General features: G+C 34.1%; 1 protein-coding gene across 1 annotated transcript in view; it reads left to right on the top strand.

Moving 5' to 3' along the window:
- Positions 1–25,078, top strand: part of LOC127840838 (phosphatidylinositide phosphatase SAC2-like) — a 419,571-nt gene that overhangs the window by 68,650 nt on the left and 325,843 nt on the right. The window contains exons 8-9 of the mRNA XM_052369265.1: positions 2,795–2,862; positions 9,492–9,603. Coding sequence (XP_052225225.1) covers positions 2,795–2,862; positions 9,492–9,603 — 180 coding nt within the window. The remainder of the gene's footprint in view (positions 1–2,794; positions 2,863–9,491; positions 9,604–25,078) is intronic.

Genomic DNA, 25,078 nt, shown 5'->3' with positions numbered 1-25,078 from the left:
TGATGTTTACTCGACAGTATAGAAAAATTATAACCGCATGTGTTCATGCAATTCTGTAATACTTAAAACGTCATTTTAAGCATTCAAATAACGAAATTAATCGTGCCTCGTAAAAACGCATATATATCAGGTAGAGAGTATTATGCCACACGGTGACGGCTTTAGTAAGACCACTTAGCAGGTATTTAGATGTTAAAAACAAGGTAAATTTTCGTCTCATTTTTTCTTTGAAAACGCCTAATTGGATATCTCAAACTCTCGTTATCTCGACATTTTTTCTTGTTCCCCCTGACTTCGAGATAACGAGAGTGGACTGTATATCAATGCTATATTCCGAATCATAAGTCAGTTCATCTGATCAAATTACAGTGTCCAACCAAATAGTCACTTTGTGAATTACACTTGACACCAAAAACAAGGAACAGTCTTTATCTCTCACTGATACCGTAGATGATAAGAATTCTGGTCTCAATGGGATTTGGGATGGCAATCTTATGCACTACAGATAGACACATAATTACCCTTTTCTTCCTATTGGGAGTTGTAATAGAGAATTGAGTTTGAGACATTAATTTTTTTCACATTTTTGCAAAATAAGGGGAAAGCCAAGTGCATTTAATTGTGTATCAGGAAATAATTATTTTTTTTTATGAGTGCAATGCATATTTAAATGTTCTAAATTTATTTTAGCCTGAGTAAGGTATTTTTAGTTCTTTTAGAACAATGTTCACATAATGCAAACTAGTAGGATACCATGATGTCCTTTGTCCATCTGTAATGTGAAGTACATGGGTCATTAATGTGATATGACCTTTTATAAATGGTTCTTGTTGGTCTTCTATGAAACATTTTCAAAGTGTCCCATTCCATTAATTTATTAAATTAGGGAGCCCTACTTAAAAAAAAAGAAATCTTCAAATATCGTCTCTGAGAATAGAGGCAGCAAGGACCAGAGGTTTAAAATTTGGTATGTAGCATCATTATTGCTGTCTTCTACAAAGCTTGTTTAAATTATTCCCCAGCGGAAAAATGGGCCATTATAAACCCGGGGGGTAATTTTTGCATAGACTTACATTGAGAATACTGTTAAATATCGTCTTGTCTGAAAACGCAAAGTCCTAGGTTTTCAATATTGGTATGTATCATCATCTAGAGGTCTTCTACACAGTCAATGTATTCCCCCAACCCCAAAAAGTTTGGACTGCACTGGCTTATCTGGGACAATACTTTGTGCACATGCATTAAGCCCAATTTTCCTAGATCGCAGCTCGAAAGATGACCAGAATGCTTGTCTCATGGGATGTCTAATGTCGTCATGACAGCCTCATGCACTCAAGACAGACTCCAAGTTATAATGGTTGACTGCCAATTGAAAATATCAAAGAAGATTGAGTTTTATGACATTATGTTTTAACATATGACTCTAGGGGAAGCATATGCATATGCACTTAAAACAGACTCCAAGTATGGTTGTCTGCCAATTGAAAATATAATAGAAGATTGAGTTTTATGTCATTATGTTTCAACATTCGACGCTAGGGGACGCATATGTTGGATGATTTGCAAGAGAATACCTACCAGTTTTAACCCTGTACCACTAAGATACATATTTCAATGTGTATTTTGACGCATGTGTAGTCCCTAAGAAAGTTAAATTTTATTGCAGACCTTTCTTTCTAGATTCAAGTTGTAAAGCCAGGCTTCATTTCCAACCCTTAGAAACTGATGAGCAGCAAAAAGCATAAAACCTGAACTGGTACTGGTTGTATGCTGTTTGCACATAGCCACATTTTCACTTTGCTTCTGAGTGGGAAAGGATTTACAAATTACATTTACCACATTACACCTTGAAGGGTTATGTTCTCAAAAATGTATTCTGTTCAATCTGAACGTTTGCATTATACTTTCTTTTTGACAACCCTCACCACACTTCCCTTACCACAAAATCTGTATTTCACCATGAATTAAGCTGTTGTCATAAGTCTGTAAACAATAAACAACAACATAAAGTCTCTTAAAAAGCACTGTCTCCTCATTTAGAAGTATGCACACCTTGTACAAGACTTAAGTGCTTTGTTTTGTTGTTTCATTACAAGTTTAAATTGTCCTAGTTTTAACATCCTAAAGAGTTTAATAGAGCTTTTACTCTCCATTTTAATGAAGATTCTCAAAATGTCCTTCATTAAAATGATTCATTATAAATGCAGCACTATGGTGTTTTTTTCCTTTATGTGTGTAGTGCATATCTTTTGAAATTGTTCTAAGGCAATTAAGTGTCTAGCCCACTGGTAAGTATGTGACATTTCACTTGACAAAGGAAACTAGGAACAGTCTTAGTCTTTAACTTAAAGATAATCAGAATTCTGGTGTCTTGGGATTTTGAATGACAACCTCTTGCACTTAAGATTGATATAGTTGTCTTACCCTTGGGTGGTGTTATTGAGAATACAGTTAATGACATTAATTTTCCTGTTTGACCATTTGTAGAGGAATACTCAATGCTTTTTGAGTCGTAGAATGTAATGGATACCTCAATAGTTTTCCATAAATTCTGATAGTTTCAAACATTAACCCTTTACCAAATAGATACATATTTTGACGCATTTGTAGTCCCTCAGAAAGTCAAATTTAATTAAAGACCTTTCTTATTAGATTCACATTTTAATGGCTTCATTGCCAACCATAAGATACTGATGAGCAGCAAACAGCATAAAACCAGAACAGGCTGCGAGTTACTCGCAGGCTGTTCTGGTTTTATGCTGTTTGCACATGCTCTTTATTGTGTGTTTTTTAGGTACAAGGTCTAAGAAAAGAGGTCTGGATGAAACTGGAGCATGTGCCAATTATGTGGAGACGGAGCAGGTAAATTCATGGCATCATCTTCATTGTTAACATCAACTCCCTAATTGTCACAATTCATGTCTTCATAATCAGCCGCAGCGTCATCATGAGCATCAGTTGAATAACTTGCATAATAATAATAATAACAATAATAATAATAATAATAATAATTATAATATTAATGATAATAATAATAACAATAATAATAATAAATAATAATAATGATAATAATGATAATGAAAAAATCTTAAAAAGATTAAAAATTAATCATAATCATCATCATCACAGTTATGATCACTTTTTGAAAAATATCATCATTCACTGCTATCCTGCTTTTTTCATCCCCGCCAAAATTAATTTTGGTAGGGGATATAGTAATAGTCTCTGTCTGTCTGTCTGTCCGTCTGTCCATCCTTCCGTCCGAAACTTTGACCAGAGCATAACTCCTAATCTATTCAATGGATTTACTTTAAACTTAGAATATAAACAGATGTGCAACTTGAAACTTGAAATATAAACAAATAGCAAGTAGGAGAAGTGCAGTGACCAAGAACTATAACTCTATCTACCTTAGTTTTTGAATTATTTCCCTTTAAATAACTTCAAAGCAATTTTTTGTCCAGAGCATAACTCTAAATCTACTCAAGGGATTTACTTGAATTTTCAAGTACAAACAGATGGCAATTAGAAGAAGTGCAGTGACTAAAAACCATAACTCTATCTACCTTAGTTTTTGAATTATCTCCCTTTATTTAATTTCAAAGTAAATTTTTGTCCTGAGCATAACTCTAAATTTAATGAAAGGATGTACTTGAAACTAAAAATATAAACAGATGGCAAATAGGAGAAGTGCAGTGAACATGAACCATCACTATATCGGCTGTAGTTTTTGAATTATCGCCCTTTATTTAATTTCATAGTAAAGTTGTGTCCGGAGCATAACTCTAAATCTACTGAAGGGATTAACACTTAATCTACTGAAGGGATTACCTTGAAACTTCAAATATAAACAGATGACAACTAGGATCGTGCAGTGACCAAATACCATAACGCTATCTACCTTAGTTTTTTGATTACCTCCCTTTCTTTCATTTCCATATATTTTATTCTCTACAGCATAACTCTAACTCTATATAACTAATTGATCCTTTAAATATAAATAGATGACACAGGTTCCATGTTTTACAAATATTATTCTACTCTCTAAAACAAATGTTCTCATACAAGCAAACACATTTCGGTAGGGATGGCCATGTCAACATAGGCTCTTGTTATATAATTGTATTGATATTCAGACAACTTTTATAAATCCTGTTTTTAAATACCATCTATTGTCTCACTTTCAGTAAGTGCTTTTTTATCTTTGATATTGTCGGAGGAAATTGTAGATTATAATGTTCAACCAAGTAAAGTGTTTGAATCATTAATTGTTCAGTAATTTGCATGAAAATAACAACAGCTTTTTTATATAAATGCCAAACCTATTTTCAGCTGAAGGCTAAAGTGATCAAAAATTAATTTAAGAGTTCTATTGTGCAAATATTGCAGATTGTGTGCTTATTCTACATCAACATGTTTATGTATCAGCCATGGATACTGATTTAACTGGCATGAAAATAATTACCAAATGACAGTTTTTAGACGTATTTACATTATACAGATAGATATTGTAGAAGTGTAGTATCCACTGGGGGCTGACGAGGTCAAAGCGTAGTCCGTTTCGCTACGACGTCGGGTATATGTTTTACTACGAAAACATTGTGTAAATACACTACTTAATCAGGCGAGCTTCATCTTTTCTGGTGTTTATGGATTAGAGAACGGAACATCCAGTAATGGTAGGTACTTATTTTCAATAACAAACTAATAACAAATGCGCGTAGTTGCAACCTTTAAATTCATTTTGAGCTAAAATCGAAATATTTCGATTTGAAGCAATGCATAAGGTGGTTATTCTGTGAAAATATCCAATTACGGTAACTTAAATGAAATAAAACTACATGTTACTTTGATTCAGTGAACATTTCACATTTTAAAGTACAAAACAGGTTACGAACATATATTTTAATCATTCAAATGCTTTGTTTCGAAGGAAATTACAAGTCGCTTTATGTATAGGTTTCGCACAGAGTATGTATTGGTTGCGCAACGAAGTACAAATATAATGTATAGGTTGCTCAACGAAGATTCTGTGTTCATTTCAGGACATATCACATGCAGTTTGCAGTTACTGCAGACTGCTATTTTTCAGCGCAAAAGATGCCGTGCTTCACTGTGCGCATTAACATCCAAACGAAAAAGTTGAACTCGGTGAAAGCCGGCACAGTCCCGGCAGAGCCCCGGTATACCGTCACTACGCCGGCACTTACCGGGGCTATAACGGCATCAAACTCCGGCAGAACTGCGGCAAAGCCCCGGTTTAACCGTGGACAACCGGGGCTCCACCGGGAAAGTATTCAAATGTTTAATACATCCGTGATGAACCAGGAGTTACCGGGAAGGACCGGCAATGACCGGCTTGGCACTGGAAACAACCGGGACTTCACCGGAAAAAACCGGGACGGCACCGTCAGAGCACCGGTTTACTTATGTAACGTAGCTATAAAGAGACTCTGCCGGCATTCACCGGGGCTCCACCGGGGCGTTGCCGTGCCTCTGCTGGAGTGTGTTTGGGCACCGGTGGAGCTAAGGTGCCGTCCCGATTCTTCCCGGTACAGTCCCGGTTGTTCCCGATGCCACGCCGGTCGTTGCCGATCCTACTTGGTGACTCCCTGTTCATCCCGGAGGTATTAAACATTTTAATACTTCCCCGGTGGAGCCCCGGTGGTCCCCGGTCGTCCACGGTTCATCCCGGTGGAGCACCGGATCATCCCGGTAGGGCCCCGGTTCATCCCGGTAGATGCCTGATCACGCACTGGGGCTCCGCCGGCATCATAGTGAGACTGGGCCTTAACCGCATTGTAACACGAGGTAAATTTACCGGCCGTCATGTACGCAGTAAACAATAACCTGTGACAGAAACCCACTGCCACACCTTTACAACAATATACTTGTTATTCAATTGCGGATTTGTGCCATTGGGGTTCTACTTTCCACACCTTACGGCTGTTACAGGTGTGGATTTTACAGGTAAAATCATGTATACGAACATATATATGGATTTTCGTTTCCTTTGGCCTTGTCGTGAATTTAATTATATCATAATAATGTGCATTACCATGTTGACTGTGCGCTTCGGATCATGTTGTGCCGTTGTTACTACCTCTTTCTCAAAGGAAACATCCCGCCACTCAATGACTCTATATTAAAAAAAACTTCTCTTTATTTTGCCTTCGAGAGATAACCAATACGTCTTCTGTGAGAAACGCATACATGCTAAAGCGTTGTCGTAGCGAGGCATATACGTATACTGTCAGAGACATGATCACGCCTAATAAAAGTAATAATAATAGCCTTTACTTCTGATTACTGGGTCACCCTACATATTTCTAAACACACAAGTGGCTTCACGATACATAGATCAATTTGGAAATTGTAAAATTGTGTCATTTAACACAGTTGTAAACCTAAATTGCATTTTTTTAAGTGAAACTTTACTTCGGTTTGATAAATCAGCGGTATATTTCATGTTTAACCGCATAAACCAGACACATCTTGGATTATAATTTGATGTAACAGACCTATGAAATTTCATTGTGCTTAAATTCAGAGTTTTGTCAGTAGAAAAGCATAATCTTACATGTTTTAAACACAATTTTCTACTAATCCGTTATCGATGTCATGTGTATTTTAACAATGTTTTCGTAGTAAAACATATACCCGACGTCGTAGCGAAACGGACTACGCTTTGACCTCGTCAGCCCCCAGTGGTATCATCAGACTTCAGGGACCAATATAATGATAACATTATGGAAAATTTCACAAAATAGATTATCAACTATATCTGTTTATTGTGAGGCTTCTTAATAGAACATTAAATTGGACAATTGTTATGCCACCGGTAGGGTGGCATATAGCATTTGAACTGTCCGTCCGTCCGAAAACTTTAACATTGGCCATAACTTTTGCAAAAGTGAAGATAGCAACTTGATTTTTGGCATTCATGTGTATCTCATGGAGCTGAACATTTTGAGTGGTGAAAGGTCAAGGTCATCCTTCAAGGTCAAAGGTAAAAAATCAAATCCAAGGGAAGTAACAAGCTTTAAAGGGAGATAATTTCTATTTATTATTTGGCAGGTACAGATCATTTTTACAAGGGAAGTAATATTTTTTAAAGGGATATAATATAAAAAAATATAAAAAAATAATCAAAGCGGCGCAGTAGGGGGCAGGATGCGTTGAGGGGGGTCTTTTTCTATTGGCCTCCACAGATTTCTATGTGTGTTATTGTAAGCACTGCAATATACATATTGGTGATTTGTCCTAGCTATATTACCACACTAGGAGTGTAACAAAATAAGTTTTTACCTTTCATTTTCTGAAAAATGTGGAAAGTTAAAACTAGCTGTAGATTTGCTTTGGCCGAGGAGTTATGATATCATGCAGAATTCAACTCATTGTTTTCCTGCCATAAACCTGCGATACTTTTTGTGTTGCAATAACTTAATATTTTGAAATAAGACCACCTTGTTTTCTAAATAACTGAAAAGTGCCTCAAAATGATGCCACTTAAATTACTCACTAGGAAAACTTAATAGATTGAAATAATACCTCTGTGTTCTACACAACTCAGTAAATTGAAATAACATGATAATGTTTTCTACATAATTTAGTACATCAAATAAAACCACTTCATTTTTTAGTACATTAAGCATTATCACTTTGTCTTAAAAGGACCCACTTACTGTCAATTTATTGAAATGTAACTATAATTGCAGGCCAAGATTAAAAAACATTTTGAAGGAGTGCAGTTATGTCATGATCTATTGATACAAAAATAAGTAAACTTCCCACAGACCTATTTCTAATAAATGTCAGCATGAAATGCTGGTTCCATTGATAAACGCATTAGTTTTTATTTTGTGTTATTTTATGCCAGCTTTGAATGACATACCCGTCTGACAATGGCCCAAATGAAAGGTTCTTGGTCTAATGTTCTAGATGGCTTAAGGAGCTATGTGTCATTTTGACATCGATTTCTTTCAAAGCTCACATTCCAGCTTGTTGGGGGACAAAAACATCCCATGTCCTTCCAAAGAGCATGTGGATTCTCTGATACAGCTCTAGTGCACCAAACTATCAATCAACGCTTTCCCACTAAGAAGCAATTGAAAATGGCTATGTGCAAACAGCATAAAAACAGAACAGCCTGCGAGTAACTCGCAGTCTGTTCAGATTTTATGCTGTTTTCTACTCATCAGTATGTAAGGGTTTGAGATGAAGCCTTTAAAATTTGAATCTATTAAGAAAGGTCTTTAGTTAAATTTAACTTTCTGAAGGACTACAAATGCATGAAAATAGGTATCTAAGTGTTAAAGGGTGAATGTATAACTTCCTTATTAAGAGTGGGGACAAAGCATTGCATGTTCTGACAGAATTACAGATTTTTTCAAAATTAATCACCATCTTTCTGTGCAGTCAACACATAATGAATGTCTGCTTCCTTATTAATGTAATTTCTCCTATATCTATTGATGCTTAAGGCAATTGCTGATTCTAGTTTTAAAGCATGAGTTTATTAAATAATTTTTCCCTTGTTGTTCTTGAGGATTTTGTTTTGATCCATTATAAAAAATTGCTTATGTGTCCAAGGAATCACCACAAGAATACTGAATAATGAAAGGAAACAGCACACAAATCTGTAGACATGTCTGAGGTTTGTCAGATAATTGTTGAACTCCTCAGTTATTGATAAAGGAGTTATTGACACTGTTCACAACTTTACAAACCTTACCATGTGCGCTTAAGAAAACCACAAACATGTTGTTCGTAACATTTTTTAGGATAGTTAAACTGCTATTAACTCTGTTGCCACAGACTTGCAATTATGAGTTATAATATTGCAGATTAACTTAAATGTGATTTTCATTTCTGAAAGCTTCTATTAACCACCATTTTCATAAAATACCCAAATGCAATTTAACTTACAAGACAAACACATATAAACTTTTATTCTGTGGCTGACAGCTAAAAAACAACAAATCTTTATCTTCAATAAAAAGTTACATTTACAAATGAGAATGTGTATTGGAATTGAACTTCTCATTGGTCGGATTGTCAACCTTACATAGACTTGTTAAAAAAAAGACAACTTTCAAAACATCTTGGCAAAAATATGTTCATGTAAAATGAATCATTAATTGTATATTAAATATTGTTTGTGTCCTTAACCACTTTATGAACTCCAAAATTTGTTCATGAAGAGTTCATGAACTTTTTTAGTTCTAGAACATTTCATTAATATTTAATGAATGTTTTGCAAGGAATCTATTATTATAGTGATTAAAATATGCTAATATATTCAATAGACTTAAACTTCTAGAGGTATCTTGTAAGATATTGCTGCCAAAGTTACTATGCAAAATATTTTATTCATCTTTTTTTCCTTACTAATATTCTACTATAACAATTTTAGATTATCGCAAATATTATAGTTTTATTTGTAAATGCATTTAATTTTTATCACCTGTGTGTTTTTGCAACTTTTCCAGATCATAGAGTTCAACCACCACCGAGTCTCCTTCGTGCAGGTCCGAGGTTCAATCCCGGTGTTCTGGAGCCAGACAGGGGTGAAGTACCGGCCTCCACCGAAGCTTGATAAAGGTAAGGCAGAAATCACTAAGTCTCTTGGGGTTGTTGTAATCTTGTTGACTTTTTTCGCTCCATTGAATTTGACCATTGTTCAAGACTGGTTGTTTGAAAACTGGGCTTAATTCATGTGTGTAAAATGTCATTCAAGATCTGCTTTTTAAGTGTTTACAGGCTAGTCATGGACGACACTTTTCGCCTAGACTGTGTTTTTGTTTAGAAGAGACTTTAATATTTTGTTTTTAACTCTTTAAGTGCTGGAACCGAATTTTGAAGGCCTTTGCAAACAGTTTGGATCCAGATGAGATGCCACAGAATGTGGCATCTCATCAGGATCCAAACTGTTTGCTATTCTGATAGTATTCTTTGAAAAAAATCGAAGAAAATGCTAATTTTAGAAATTCAGCAGACGACATTTTAGCAGACGACAAATTTCCCAGCATGCAAAGGGTTAAGTGGAGAAGTGTTTCCCTGATAAGCTTGTGAGGACTGCTCAGGCTAAGCTGGGATGACACTTAACGCACATGCGTGAAGCCCAGTTTTCCCAGAACGAGGCTTGTATGTAGAAATATGTGGATGAGCAGCCACGTGACTCCTTTGGATTTCTGGTTAGCAACTACTGTAGCATGATAGCAGATATCCTGCTGGATGATTGTCAGAGAGTGATTTTATGGTCATAAAATTGTGATTGCTCTCACATTTGCATATTAGCCCAGTGAAATGTTCTCAGCTGTTGCATGTATTGAACTGAATGTGATTGTCTGGAAGCTGCAAGAGATTATGACATAAAATGGAGGGAGCACAATTTAAAAAAAATGCTTTTGAATGAAAGGATTAATATACTGAAAACAGAGACTTATTTTCCTTTTTTTGTAAGAAAGCATGTCAAAGTCTATATCACTAAATCCAAACAAAAAAACGTGTTTGCACCATGCAACCATCCTTATTTCTCATTTTATTATAAGATAAAAAGCTTACCATGATCCTAGTTAATGAAAAAAACAACAACCCAAATTAAAACACTTATATTTTACAAGTAGAATAAAAGATTGAAAGAAATTGCACAAGAAAATCTAAAAGAAAACTAAATTGGAAAACACTTTTATTTAATCCAGTTTTAAGACATCCCCAACAATCTTCGCAGATGTTTTCATAATACATGTGAACATAATTTGTTTTTAACAAAGAGTACAAATAGACTTTAAGAATTGGCGGAGAGCTAGGAATGAATTTGTTTCTATGAACTAAGTTCCTAAATGTTCCAGCTGTGAGACGGGCATGGCAAGAACTTTGTAACCTTAAATAACAATATGTAACCTAAAGCCTTATTTAACTTATTTTATTTTACAAATCAATCCTTAATTTGCATTTTATTTCCATAACAGATGATTCAATATCAAAATAAATGTATAACTATTTACAAAGAAACCTTTAGAGAGTTTTAAAGATTTTGTAAGAGTGGTGTATCATGCAAATTGTGTTTTCCTATACATTAACATTAAGAACATCACTGCAACAAACAGTATTTTTAACATCGGTTTCAAACATGTTTATATTTTAAATTCTTGGCAGAAATAAGTTTATAATAATATTGTAAAACAAAAAGGATTTCGATAAAAAAAAACACTCGTTTGGTGATGATGTGCAAAAAAATTAAATTGCATAGGAAACATTTAGGATGCTGCTTGTCAACATAATTACTTCCTTTTAAAATGTTTAATTACACAACATCAAGGAAGTACAGATTCAAAGTGATTTAATTTGACAGTACCTATACATGATAATAACCCAATGTTTTTTCAGTACAAGTCAACACAAATGTACAAATGCATTGGGTTTATAAAAAATAAGTGTAAAAGGCAAGGAAATTTTATCCCAATATGTCATTTTTTTGTGAGTTAAAGGCACTTGAATAAAATAAGCCATTTGAATAAAGCTAACAAATTTGTTTATAATGTTATTATCTAAACTAAATCATTGTGTGATATACATGTAAATTTGTATCAAGCTTATATCAGGCATAAGTCCTTCTAACATGGCATAGAACATATTTTAGGCGACTCAATTACTTTAAGTTAATTAATTACCAGGCAAGCATCTTAAGAAAATTAGTGCTGTATTGTTGTTTTTATTTAATAAATTACTCTACGGAAGCTTGTGAAGAGAAAGTCTGAGCACATGGAAATAATTGGCGGACTTAAAGAATTAAACAAACGAAAACCAGAATTTATTATATTCTTAAGTGTCACATCCATCACAAAAAAAACCCAATTGGCATTGAGGCTGTTTGCAGTCAGCACTAATCCTAACTTATCTACCTAAACAATATTAAATGTATCAATACAGCTTAACAAAATTAGTGTCCTACAGGAAATGTCATGTGTCACCTTAGGCTTAGTTCACAGTGTAATGCACTAATCAGATGTTCATTGGATTTCAAAACTAATTCAGGAAGTGTGTCTGGATTACTTTAGATAATATGTTATCTTTTTATGCTCCCCAAAAAAATTTGTGGGAGCATATAGTCGCCGCTTCATCTGTCCGTGTGTCCGTCCGTCCGTGCACAATTTTTGTCCGGGCTATTTCTCAGCAATTAATGACCGGAATTCAATTAAACTTTATGGGAAGCTTCACCACCAAGAGGAGATGGATGTGCATATTATCAGCCGGTTCTGGTCGGATGATTTTTCACATACTTATGGCCCTTTGAAATTTTCCATTAACTGTACATATAGTGCAATTCTTGTCCCCCCAACTACTGACTTGAATTCAATGAAGCTTTATGGGAAGCTTAACTACCTTGAGGAGATGCGCATGTTATTTGTGGGTTCTGGTTAGATGATTTATTTAGAGAGTTATGGCCCTTTGAAAGTTGCTAAACCATCCATCGTATTATTTTGTCCAAAGTTATGCCCCTCAAGACTTTTCCTTTTATATGAATATATAGTGCAATATTGTGACAAAAAAACTTTGGGGAGCACCACCCGTCTCCGATTTAAATTTTAAATTTTCTTGTTTGGTTATGGTAATTTGGTCACATCAAAATTAAAAACTGGGGATAATTTTTGGTCAGGTCTTAAAATGTTGGTCTGATCAACACACAAACATGACAAACATTAATGTCAAACAAAAAATAATGATCTTTCAGTAAGAAAACAAATGTAATTACATGACAATTAGTACAGGGAAATTGCATTAGTCAATGGTTCCAAGAGTATATATTACAGTTGAATGCTGTGCCATATTACGCAAGAGGCATAGTTGAAAAGAGCATGCCAAGAGATAGGTACACACACTTGAAACAATTGACAATTTAAATATTAGTGAAATTATATACAACAATAAACTAATGTAGCCTTCCTTTGATTATAAATAACAATTGTCCAACGTACTTTTTGTTAAATATTCTGCAACAATTGACTAACATAACATTCTTTTAACTATGTGCCACTATACGTAAAACAATTATTAGTCCAGATCGTCACTATGGTCACAAATAATCATTTGCAATAGCCAGTAGCAAAACATGATTTATGCTCTGATAAAACAGTATTTTACCCTTTACCACTCAGAAACGCACGTTGACACATTGGAAGTCCTTTAGAAAATCAAACTAAATTTAAGCCCTTTCTTAATATATTCAAGTTTGGAAGACTTCATGTTTTATGCTGTTTTATTTTTTTTTATGTGTACAAAGTTATTTTCACAAAACCTTTATGAATATTAGACAAAGACAAATAAGGTGCATAATTATTAAGGCAGGTTTTCTCGACTTCAGTCTTAGATTAAATAAAATTCTTTCAACTATAATGTTCTTAATATTCTTTATTATTTTTGAGTCTGATTTGACATATGACACCTCACATTACATAATTCATCACTTAAATTAGTGTGCTTTGACATAGCCTGCACCTATACAAACTTTGAACTAAGATTTATTGGGTCTAAATCTATTCTTTGTACTTAAGTCTATTATTCAGTTTGTGAATGCATGCCCAGCTCATTTGTATTTTTCTTACAAAAGTCTGGTAAAGTTTTCTGCTACATCATTTGCAGCGATAATTGAATGCACTTGTAGCTTGTATGGTGGTGACATAACTACCAGTATTGCAGCTATCTCTGGAGTCTGGTTTTACATAGAGACATCCTTTTAAATAATTATCTTGTTATGAGACAGTAAAATCCACATGGACACAGTGTCTGGAAATACAAACAGTGTGATATTGATAAAAGTGTTACACAACTTAAAGAAATTTCAGGGAAAATATGACTTGAATCACATTTGTATACTTGGCTTTTTCAGTAATGAAGTTTGTAATTTCGCATAAAAATCGCATGAATTTTAAATAAGGCATAATGTAAAACATTAAATAAGGGGTTGTGGATATTTAATACATGTATTATAAACATAAAGCAATGTTTCATCCTTAAATAATAAATAGAGAACATTTTTATAAAAAAAGACTTGTTTGTGACTGCAAAAACACATTTACTTTCTTACAATTAAAATAAACAAAAACAAATGAATGTGTTCGTGCTGTCAGCCATATTAAAACCTTACACCCCTGTGAAATAAAGTATTTGTAACAGGCTTTATAATGTTCAAGAATACACAAAAATAAGATAAGATACTTTTTTTGTATAATCATAACACTGTGACAGCACAAAACATAGACTGCCTAGGCTCATCTGGGATGACGCTTTATGTACAATGCATTATGCTGGATTTCCCAGACCATGGATCTAATTTGATTTAAAACAAGAAAACATCTATGAACATCATCCCAAGTGCGCTTGATACCTTATATAGAGTTTGTTCAAAGTCAGAATATGACGACATAAATCAGAATCATTGCGTTGTTTAAGGACAGGAGATTCCACATGGGTCATTGTCTGAAGATATCTGCCAAATGGCGTCGGCATTACATTGCAAAATTATTATTTATCATGCTGCACGAATACTTCTGGAGATTGAATATTCATAGTGTGTGTGTACCAGTAAAGAGACAGTTTTGTGGACCCCACTAAATGTTTTATGGGTGCCGTACATAAATCACCATGCTTTTTTGTCTGTCCCTGTGTCTATGTATCCATCCATAAAAAGTACTTAAATACGTATTGTAATATAATGAACGTTTAATCTGATGAGTATTGCATGCTCATGGTTAGCTTTTGTGATCCCTTTTATCTGTCATTGGTCATCTGTCCTCCAATATCAACATTTATCTTTTAAACAAACTTGCAAAATCTTAATGAAACTTGATCAGAACAGCTCTCAATAATATTTCCAAAACATAGGTTCAAAACATGTCACTGAGTCAAATGGCCTTCGAGGGACTGGGGCAGTGATAGATAATAAAAGGAACTGTTTGCATACTAAAAAGGCTCATTGTTTTGCCCAGCGATTATGTAAGTTATTTTTATTTGTGCTAGTAATGTGTCACATCAGTTCAACTATGTTTCTGGTTTATTGACAAACATGGCTTTTTGGCGATGGGGCAGATTTCCATTTTTTTGGCTTTATACTGAAATCTTTGCACTGGTGTGTACAAAAGTGTGTCACAGGCCACATATATCACCGTTAACATGAGCAGTGTGTATGGTTTTTTATTTTTAAAAGAAAGTCACTTCTTACAGAAATCCAGTCTAGGAGGAAGTGTCATTTTAAGCACATCGATTAAGCCCAATTTTTGTCAGAACAAAATTCATAACATCCGTGTAGTTGTTTTGTGAGTTCCTCCAACAAAAAGTTATGAACCAGTAAATGTGTAGTGTTTGTATAATATATACATCTATGTAACTATTGTCTCTGGCAGTTTATACCCTGCATGATGCCATCTTTCTTAGATATAGAACAATGATCTGGAATACGTTCAACGTGTTACTAATGTTCGGTTCTTAACCCTATACCACTTGTATACGTATTTTCACGCATTTGTAGTCCCTAAGAAAGTTACATTTAATTAAAAACCTTTCTTATTAAGATCGAAGATTTTAAGGCTTCATCTCCAAACCTTAGATACTGCATAATGTGCAGCAAACAGCATAAAACCTAAACAGACTGTGAGTTACTTGCAGGCTCTTCTGGTTTTATGCTGCATGTGCTGGTTGCACATAGCCATTTTCACTTTGCTTCTTATGGGGAAAAGCGTTAAACCCTGTCAACAAGAAGGGATTTATTCGGTACTTGCAATCATCAGCTCTTAGGAAATCAAACTGCATACTTTAGTACTAAAATGTTAAAGTTTACACTGTCTTTTCAATTATCGACTATGAAATTCCTTAAGAGGTAGATAGAGTTTTGAAATAAGATCTATAAATTGCAGAATTTTACAAGCTTATTATTCCTGTGCACTGAAGTGCTAATTGAAACACGAAACACCTCTCAAAGAACAACATCAGAAGACGATCAGGATCATATCAAACAAGAAAACAGCAATGGCGAATGAACCTTCAAGAAATGTGTGCGCCACGATAAATAACCACTTTCTTCTGAACATTTATTGCAGACCTGATAATAGTCTGTCAATCGTTGGCAAATATATGAATTTACGCAGAAAACTGGGGCAAATGTTTGAGAGGCATGTATGTTTCACACACAAAATAGGTATCTACAAATTCAATTTCATCAAGATAATTGGTAATTTTTCTGTCTCGTATGTGAATCACTGCGCTGGAATCTGCCCTAATGAGTTGATTAGTATTCTGATTTGCATGGTAATCTAATAAATTAGCGCATGCTGTACAGTTGGACATCGCCATGATGGAGTTAAACCATGCTTGCTTAATGGTGCTTTGGTTGCAGTTCCATTAGTTTAGCACGTGAATACGATACATCATTTGAGTTACGATTGCATCTAATGAAGTGAACATCCCCTAATAACAAAAACGATGGCACAACATGTTTTAGCTTGACCTAGTAAAAGAATAGTCCAAGCTGAAATTCTCAACCTATTGTTGGTGTCAGCGTTGCCGTCGGCATCCACATCATCAAAATGGTAAAATTTCCGTGCAACCTATCCATATTACTGTTTATATTATGATTATCATTTGAGACTCACACAATTGTGTTTGAAATAATTATATTTGCGCATAGCCATTTTCACTTTGCCTCTGAGTGGGGAAGGGTCAAGGCAGCAATGTGTTGTTTCCAGTATTTTTATTGAAATGTCAGTTGGGTACTTAAGATCACATAGTCTACAGGGTTGTGAAGTAAATTGCTTTTCCAGCAGGAATAAGTCTCCAGATAATTGGTGTTGTCATATGCAGCTCTCGGTGAAGTATTATCACCTAATGATAGTAACTATTTTAAATTATTAACTTTGCACTGGTCTCATTCTGGTCAAAGTATGTTTAAGAAAGAACCCCAAAGTGAAACAAATTCAAAACGAAGCTTAACAATAGTACCTCATACATGTATAACACAATTCATTTCAAATAAAAAAACTTTTTGAAAACAATTGTACGGAATTTTTTAAAAATAAATTCATGTCTGATCCCAAATATATTTTGCTATCTGCCCTATATTTATTTTTTATGTAATAGCTTAACTTGTTCTTCATTTGAAAATTGGCTCAATTAGTTTAAAGAATAAATTTTTAATACAAAATGTGTTGTGAATAAGGGTATAAATATGCGTATGTAGCTTATATGCAGACCTTGCATTGAAAGTTGATCAGATTCAACTACATTAATTAATACAATATTCTTGGAGCCCTGTTCTTTTCAAAAGATTAAATAATGGACTGTGATCTGTGAAAAAGGGGTTGAATGCATGTGTGTTAGGTGTTGTCCCGGATTAGCCTGTGCATTAATCAAATCACTTTTATGAAATTTTTTGTTTCAAGAAAGTCGCTTCTGAGAAAAAATCTAGATTAGGCAAAACGTGTCGTCCCCGATGAGCCTGTGTGGACTGCGTAACAGCTAGCATTTGTTTGAAATCTGGTATGCATTACTGTCAATAAATATGATGTTAAATGGTGTATACAAATTGATGTAGCATAATTTATAGCCTTTTTTATAGGTATTGACCTCTTGTGGGCATTTGTATTCAATATTTGACACAGCTTGTCGTCAAATAAACAGCTCAAAGCCATGTGAGATTTCTATAAAGCTAGCGTCATTGCTAAAAAGACACATAATTAACAGAATAAATCTCTTGATATAGAATGGTCCTTTAAAAGTGGACATTGCATATTATGCTGATTGTTAAGCATGCAATGACAAGGAACCAATTTATAATGCTGAGTCGAAAGGGGGGACCATAAAGTCGCCACTTTGTATTAGTCTTCGTGGTGCACTACTAATGCTGATGACATTTTCTCTTTTGGGTGCGTCTTAAAGGGATCTTTTCACGCTTTGGTAAATTGACAAAATTGAAAAAAATTGTTTCAGATTCGTAAGTTTTCGTTTTAGTTATGATATTTGTGAGGAAACAGTAATACTGAACATTAACCATGCTCTAATGTAGCCATTATATGCATCTTTTGACGATTTTAAAACCTAAAAATTATAAAGCGTTGCAACGCGAAACGATTGAATAATTTGGAGAGTTCTGTTTTTGTCGTTAAATTTTGTGAAACTACGAAGATTGCTTATATAAGGTATAAAATACGCCAAGAATGTGTACTCGGCGGAATAGCTCAGTAGGCTAAGGCGTTTTTACTTCAGGACTCTGGCAGGACTCCAGGGGTCACTGGTTCGAAATCTGCTCCGGGCAATGTTCTTTTCCTTTTTTTATTTTTTTTCTTGATTTTTTACTGGAGCTTTTATGATCCAATGTTTACATTTATCAATATAAAGCATTTAATGAATAAGTTAAAAAAAATGCCAAAATCTGTGAAAAGGCCCCTTTAAATGAATTTCATGCAACAGAAATAGCTTTTGCCCTATTTAATGTTTGCTTTTCCATATTTTGTCAAAGGATCATCTTGTGGGTCTCACTTTGTGTTCCACCTGAGATCACATTTCCGAATGACTGTCCATGTGGAGCTTATGTTTTCAACTCTTGGATAGGTTAACTTCTTAGTGAATCTTAAATCTTTACCACTTAGATACCTATTTTGACAGCATTTGTAGTCCCTCAGAAAGTTAAATTTAATAAAAGACCTTTATTACTAAATTCAATTGTTAAAGAATTCATTTCGGACTCTTAGATACTGATGAACAGCAAATAGCATAAAACCTGAACAGACTACCATATACTCATTTCCGTCGATATTTTTGTTTCTAGTTTTTATCTGTATGTGAAGTTGCTGCTCTATTATTTACACCGAGATGTATGATTAAGAAATACCCATTTTACTAATAAATAAAAATGCCTCAGATAAGTCATTCTAGAGATATGTTCATTAACCTTCATAGGTATATTCAAATTTTGCAACATATACAATACAAAATATTTATTAACCAGTCCGGCATCTTAACATACTGTTGTCTTTAATCTTGGTCACGTAACTTGGTCACGCATGAAACTAAACCCGTATTGCTGCTATAGGACTGCAAATTAACGAATATTTTTACCATCATGCGAAGTGGAATATCTCCATATTTGCTTTGTTTATGTTCGTCACAACTGCTGCTGTGCGAAATATTGAATTTGAACGACAACAAGATGTTGATATCTACGGGAAAGATTTGTTTACAGAATTTAATACCACATATACAAAGCATTTTTTACAGTTATTTTGGTCTTTTGCTGTTGGCATGTACTGATCATATCACTGAAAGTAATCACTATGAAAAACGAGTTCCCATGAACAACATTTGTACATCGTAATTACAAATAAAGAAGATATGGGTGTCATTATTTTCTCATTGTCATGCAATTCATTGCAACTTCCATTAGTTTTCCTGGTCGCAACATTGGTGGAGGTTTGGCCAATACATTTGTACGCAAATAAATACACTTCGTGTTTACTGCGTTTAACAGAAGTTCATCCATTAGTTGATGGGCCGGTTAAATTGATTCCAATTGTAATTATTAAATATTAATTAATACGGAATTTTCATTATGTCGGTATTCCACTTGACCGATACGTTTATCAGAATCGCCGATACATTCATTAAAATTGCCGATACACTGATAAAAAGTGCCGATATATTCATATTCACTGCTTACATTATTGATGCATGTTTCCATAATTGTGAAATATATGTTCATAAATAACATATATTTCCATTTTACTCCTTTTTATAGCTTAGCGTAACAGCATTATCATTTGATTTGATGTGGTAGTATTTTTACTAAAAAGATAAGGGCTGGAGAGACATCTGTACTTGTTTGTATGATTTAAAAAAATGTAAAAAATCAGCTTTTTTATATTTTTTATAAACTACATTTAGTGATGGCAATATCAATTTACACGTTTGATGTTAAACATTGTGAAAGATATTTCTCTTGAGCGTATTGTGTCTAAAGAGATAAGTTTCAGAGAAATATCTATCATTATGATTAAAAAAGATGTACAATTGAGTGTTTTTCTTGTGTTTTTAAATGCTTCATTCAATGATGACGATATTAATAAGCACTTTTAATGTTAAAATCGTGAAACCAAGTAATATAAACATCACTTCTATTATATGTATATTGACATAATGTTATGAGACTTCAGAATAGTATATATTACCAGAATGACACGTCCTGTTTCAATCGTTGGTTAATTGAAATTCCTGCAACGAATACACATATAGCAGGTAGTACAGCTAATTAATGTCTTTCCCACTCTTTGCATCTAGTGGAGTAGTACATGTTGATGAGTATACAAGTTGATGTCATCTTATTCTTCACTGACAAACATTGTCTTCCACAGATGGATGATATCTGCAGTAATGAAATACGACATTCTAAGACATAATTGCTTTGTTGTTGAATTACTACCCAAACTTACGAAGATTCATGGTCCTATTTATCTCGAATATTCACGGAATATAGTGATTTCAATCCTTAGGTATCCAATACTTGATTACATGTTACTGATATAGTATTGCCAGTTAATAGTAGCAGAAAAATAAGAAATGATTTAATAAACAAACACATTACAAAATCATACAATGTGTAAAATACAATAATAATTGCAAAACATATGTGAATATGTATCAAACATATCTTCGTAGTTCAACGTTTAAACATACGAAACACATTTCATGACATCACTATCAGAATAAAGTTCCTGAAGTCCTATAAAAACATATAAGCTTCTCATGGGATGTATTAAAGACAATCACGCCATTGCCTATACAAATGAGTAATTACATCAAAAACATTATTTCAATAAAAGCATTCTTGCCATGCTATTCGAGGCGCTGGTGACAAATTGAAAGTTTTAGGACCGATTTCCCCCCGTAATTCATTCTTAAACCACCATTATACACATATATACACATGTTAAACAATGTTTACGTGATCAAGTCTGTAAACAGTATAATACACATGTTAAATAATTGTCACGTAATCAATTCTGTAAACAGCATAATACACATGCTAAACAATTGTCACGTGATCAATTCTGTAAACAGCATAATACACATGCTAAACAATTGTCACGCTATATTTGGATTTGTGGGGAAGCCGTCCCCAACGAGTCTCCGAGGTAATTAACCTTAAACCGTTACACAAATGACATTAGCTCCTTGGAGGAATTCCTTAATATGGAAAGAGCTTAGATAGCTACGATATGACCTTTGCTTATGAAGGTCAGAGGTAACAAAAAGTTCAAGTTACAGTGGGATGGGTTCGGGATATATACATTTCAATTTCATGCTTTGGAAGTGAAGTACGAAAAACTAATTAAAACTTGCATAATTTATGTGACGTAACATAACCTTATGTTATTAAGGATTCAGCGAATGTATAGCAAAAAAGCTTACATTTCGTTTATAATATAACAAAAACATTTCTCCTAATTGTTTGGTAACGTATTGATAAAAATGATTGGCAATTTTAGTTAACAGTTTGAGATTTGAGAACTCACTTTTGTCGAAGAGGTTGGGTAAAAGTGGGGTTTAATATTAAATCCATTTAATTGGCATGAACTTCTTACAATATTGCTAGCTCACGAATGGTGACTTTTAATAACATCCGATTTACTTTATTTTGCACATGTATTTATTACAAATCCTGAATTCTTTTTAAATGACCAAAACATTCGTTGTAATTCAAAATGGCTTTCATCTCTAGTCAGACTTTACCCCGAATAAAGTTATTTGAAAAAAAATTCACAAAGTCTTACTCCGCAAATACTCGTCTGCAATAAAGGAAACTGGGTAACAACGGATAATTTTTTTTCCAGATATTGTGAAGAATCTGCGCTCTTCAAAATGTCCTCCTAACATTGTGACTAGAGCTAGCTATACCTACACCTATAAGCCAATTAAGTTTTTCTGACTACCTGTATAACAATTGTCTTGTTGCCATAAGCAACATTTCTTAATTAAAAAAACATTCAATAAATCAAATTTACAACTTAGAACTGCCGTTCATTATTATTGAAACACTCCAAATAGTGCTTACCTGCCCAATATTCTCTTTGTCTAGGCATTTTTCAATGCCAATACGCACCTTGTTGCACTAATGCTAATGGTCGATGTCCTGCGAAGAGGCATCGTTACCGGTGGTCTCAAGAACAAAAATGCATTATGCAACTGACAACATGAATGATGTTCCATAGAGCACCCATGGTCATGTTGGTCTAAACTTTCAAGGCCAATTAAGCTGAAGGTCGTAAACTGTTTAATGGAGTAATTTACGTGGAGTTATTGTTAACATTCTTATCTAATTTATAAGATTTATAAATAATTTAACAGTGTTGTGAACAAAACGGTGCTATAATTAGACAACAAAACAGCTGACATACCGTATTGGACGAGCCAATATGCTTGTCCAACGTGAGCGTGACGGCTGTGTATGATTACATATATGTCAAACAGCCATGTGACATAATATTTTTATTTTAGTCCTTATCTATTCCGTTGAGTACAGGCATCATCTATGTTAAATATACTTCACAATGCCAGATGCGAAAAGAGCTTCCTGTACTGATTGGGCGAGTTTTAAATGTCAACAATTACCTATTAAAAAAATAAGCCTTCTAAGATCATTAAAATTTAAAGAAAATGTGTTCAAGTTGTTATTTGTTATGTCAAATTTTCGATCGGTAAGCATTCAATATTAAGAAGTGAAACTCCAGCTGCTGGAGCAGTATTGAATTTTCATTAAAAACAATTAGTTGGTCCTTTATTTAAGGCAAGTGACCGATTGCCCAAACAGTACAAAACAGCACAATACAGCACAATACAAACCAACATAAACACAAAATATGAATAAAGCTGGGGTCACCGCCTTGGAACACTCTGTAGATTACATCAATTTTTTTATATAGAATTCTTTCGGAGTGGCCTCTGACATTTTCGTAAAAGTTTAGTCCGTTGAATACGGAATATATTTGACGGTGATGAATAAGACTGACACGTGATACGAATGACGAGCACACTGGGGGAGAACTACAGAACGCTCCCAGGGATTGAACCCGTGATTTCCCGGTTGCTAGCCGGACAACATGTGCACTACGCCATGGCGACCTGATTACACTGAGGGTAACACATTGAAGAACCAGTATTGTTTACTCATGTACTTAATAAGCAACTCTGTGTTTGCCCATTTGCAAAAAAGTTGCAAAAATAGTGTTAATGACGTTTTAATAGGTTTAAGAATTAAGAGAATATAAGAGTTATAATTTTGTTTAAATGAGCCATTCTTAGATATGTTTGATTTTTTGTAAACAATTTACGCAAACTGCATGTTACTCCCCATCTCCTGAATATACATGGAAAAAGTGATTTCACTCCTAACGTAGATACATGAAGTCGATTGAGTGCAGCAAACCTTGAATACTTGTTACTGATATTGATGTTATAAATAATAACAGAAAAAGGACAACACGTAAGTAAATAAACCAACACACGAACTACCAAAATACAAATAATCTATGCATTTTGTAATAAAACTAAAAAAGGAACGACACTTTCAAAACGTGTGGCACAAATATATATATATCAACGTAAGAAAGACAATAAAAGACAGCATTATCTGAATGTAGTTCCTGAAATCCTGTACCATATATATTCTAAGCTTTTCGGTGGATGTATTGACTGAATTCACGTAATTGTCCATTAAAAACAGTAATTACATCAAAACATAATTATATTGACTTAATTATGCCATGTTATTAAAGACCTGGTGTCAAGTTGAGTCTCCCAGAATGGAATTAATCCCATAATCAATTATTAAAAACGCTATCATGCACATGCAAATCACGTGCGGCACGCTATATTTGCTTTTGTGGTGAAACTGTCCCCAACGAGTAATCTCATTAACCTTGGAATGCTGTAAGATCTCAGAGGTAATTACTCTTTAACATTTATAAAATTGGAAATATGCCGCTGGGAGGAACTCCTTTATATGGCAATAGTTTCGACAGGTACGAGATGAGTGTTGCTAATGAAGTTCAGAGGTCACAGGAAGGTCACCATACAGAAGTGAAGTGTTAGGGACGAGATGGCTTGTATTTACAACAAAACTGCTTAAAATGGGAGCTTTACTAAAATCTCACATTAGTTATTATTTAAACATTAAACATGGTGATTGTTTGCACCACAGTTCCTTTAATTAAGAATTTCCACACAGGTCAATTCGCCTTTGCAATAAAAGGGTTGTGTAAGGCCTATGAAATGTCATTTTTTCACTAATTAAGCTGTTAAAGGTCGATGTCCTCGTAAGAGTGGTCGCTACGAGGGATCTCAAAACACAAATGCAATATACACCGCACATATGCATGCTGTTCAGTCATGTTGGTCTAACATTTAACGGCTTATTAAGATGAAGGCTGTAAACTGGTCAATCGAGTGAAGTTATTGTTAACATTTTATTAGTCCAATGTTGGCGTGTCCGTTGTATGTTATTACACATATGCCAAAGTATTGTAAACAAACTAGTAAAATAATATTTATTGTCTGGGAGATCCATTAGTTTTAAACATTGTGTTTCTCTAGCAATAAGCCCTCAGAGAATTTTGTAAAAGTTTTAATTGTTAAAGTGATTACCGTATTTACCGTAGTTTTGTCAAATCTGTGATCGATATGGTTTCAACAGCATGTAGATTCGATTGATTTTTTATAAAGTATTCTTTCGGAGTAGGCTTGCATTTGTTTTTAAACTTAAGATCTTCCAATACTGTACATGGTTGACACATTCAAGTCGAATACAGTAGAATATTAGATATACACGTGGAATGAATGATGACAATTTATTGAATCATATACTGAGTTAAATAGTGATATAAAATATTTTAAAATTATTTACAATTTACCGTGTGCTTGTTTTATTGTGGTGGAGTTATTAATGTTTGTTTTCTTATATACACAACTATGATTGTGCGTCCGCTGGGGTCTGTTTTATTTCATGCAAAACTACATATGACTATGGTCTAGAGCT

This window comes from Dreissena polymorpha, chromosome 8 (genome assembly GCF_020536995.1).
Source record: "Dreissena polymorpha isolate Duluth1 chromosome 8, UMN_Dpol_1.0, whole genome shotgun sequence".
In the NCBI taxonomy this organism is placed as follows: domain Eukaryota; kingdom Metazoa; phylum Mollusca; class Bivalvia; order Myida; family Dreissenidae; genus Dreissena; species Dreissena polymorpha.
This window is presented reverse-complemented; position numbering and strand designations above follow the sequence as displayed.